The sequence below is a fragment of the Gavialis gangeticus genome, unplaced genomic scaffold (assembly GCF_001723915.1).
Source record: "Gavialis gangeticus isolate Ggan-Ray unplaced genomic scaffold, GavGan_comp1, whole genome shotgun sequence".
NCBI classification, from domain to species: Eukaryota; Metazoa; Chordata; order Crocodylia; family Gavialidae; genus Gavialis; species Gavialis gangeticus.
The window spans coordinates 2,494,466-2,495,239 of record NW_017729034.1 but is presented as its reverse complement, the minus strand read 5'-3'; the positions used below and the strand labels follow the sequence as shown (position 1 = coordinate 2,495,239).

At 68.1% G+C, this 774-nt stretch overlaps 1 protein-coding gene across 1 annotated transcript in view; it reads right to left on the bottom strand.

Annotated features, from left to right (window-relative positions):
• Window positions 1–722, bottom strand: part of ATP1B1 (ATPase Na+/K+ transporting subunit beta 1) — a 25,907-nt gene extending 25,185 nt beyond the window's left edge. The window contains exon 1 of the mRNA XM_019526787.1: window positions 420–722. Within this exon, the coding sequence (XP_019382332.1) occupies window positions 420–519 (100 nt within the window). The 5' untranslated portion in view covers window positions 520–722. The remainder of the gene's footprint in view (window positions 1–419) is intronic.
• Between the last annotated feature and the right edge of the window lie 52 nt (window positions 723–774).

Genomic DNA, 774 nt, shown 5'->3' with positions numbered 1-774 from the left:
CTAGGAGACAGCTTCGAGGGGCTCCTTCATTCCCGAGCCCTTGTCCCCAGCCCGACAGCGCCGGCTCCCTCCTCAGCCGGCTCAGGTGGTTCCTCCAGAAAGTGCGTGCGTGGAGGGGTGGGGGAACCATTAAGTGGAGTAGCAGGGCATCCGAGCGAGCCGGTGCCCTGCTGCCTCGCCATCCCCTTGGTGTGCCGCTGTCACCTTGACTAACCTTGAGCGGTGATGCATTATTAACCCTTCACCTCCCCCCCCCGCCCCGTCTCCCTCCAGCGCCAGGGGAGTGTCCCCCGCGCCCTCCCCTCAAGGCGGTGGCTCGCCCTGCCTCTCCTCCCGCCGAGCCCGCCATGCCCTTCAGCACGACCTTGCCCGGGAGCCCCCGCACGTGCCGCCGGCTCCATGCCGCCCGCCGCACTTACACCAGCTGCCGCCCGTGCGGCCCAGGAACTCCTTCTTCTCCGAGTTCCAGATGAATTTCTTCCAGTTGCCATCACCGTCCTTGGCTTTGCCGCGAGCCATGAGCGATCAGCCCCTCGGGTCGGGAGAAGAACACGAGCCCAGCGATCGCCCTCCCCTCTGGCTCCCGCGCCGCAGATCCGCGCTGCCCCGCGCACGAAGAGACGAGGGAGTGGGGCACACAGGATAGTCCGTGCCGGGGGGAGGCTCTCTCCACGTCTGGGCGCCTAGCGCGGATCGGGACCGGGGCTACACTGACAAATTCCCAGCCCTGCCTGCTGTTTCATACAGCCGCTCGCCCCGCCTCCGGGGCCGGGC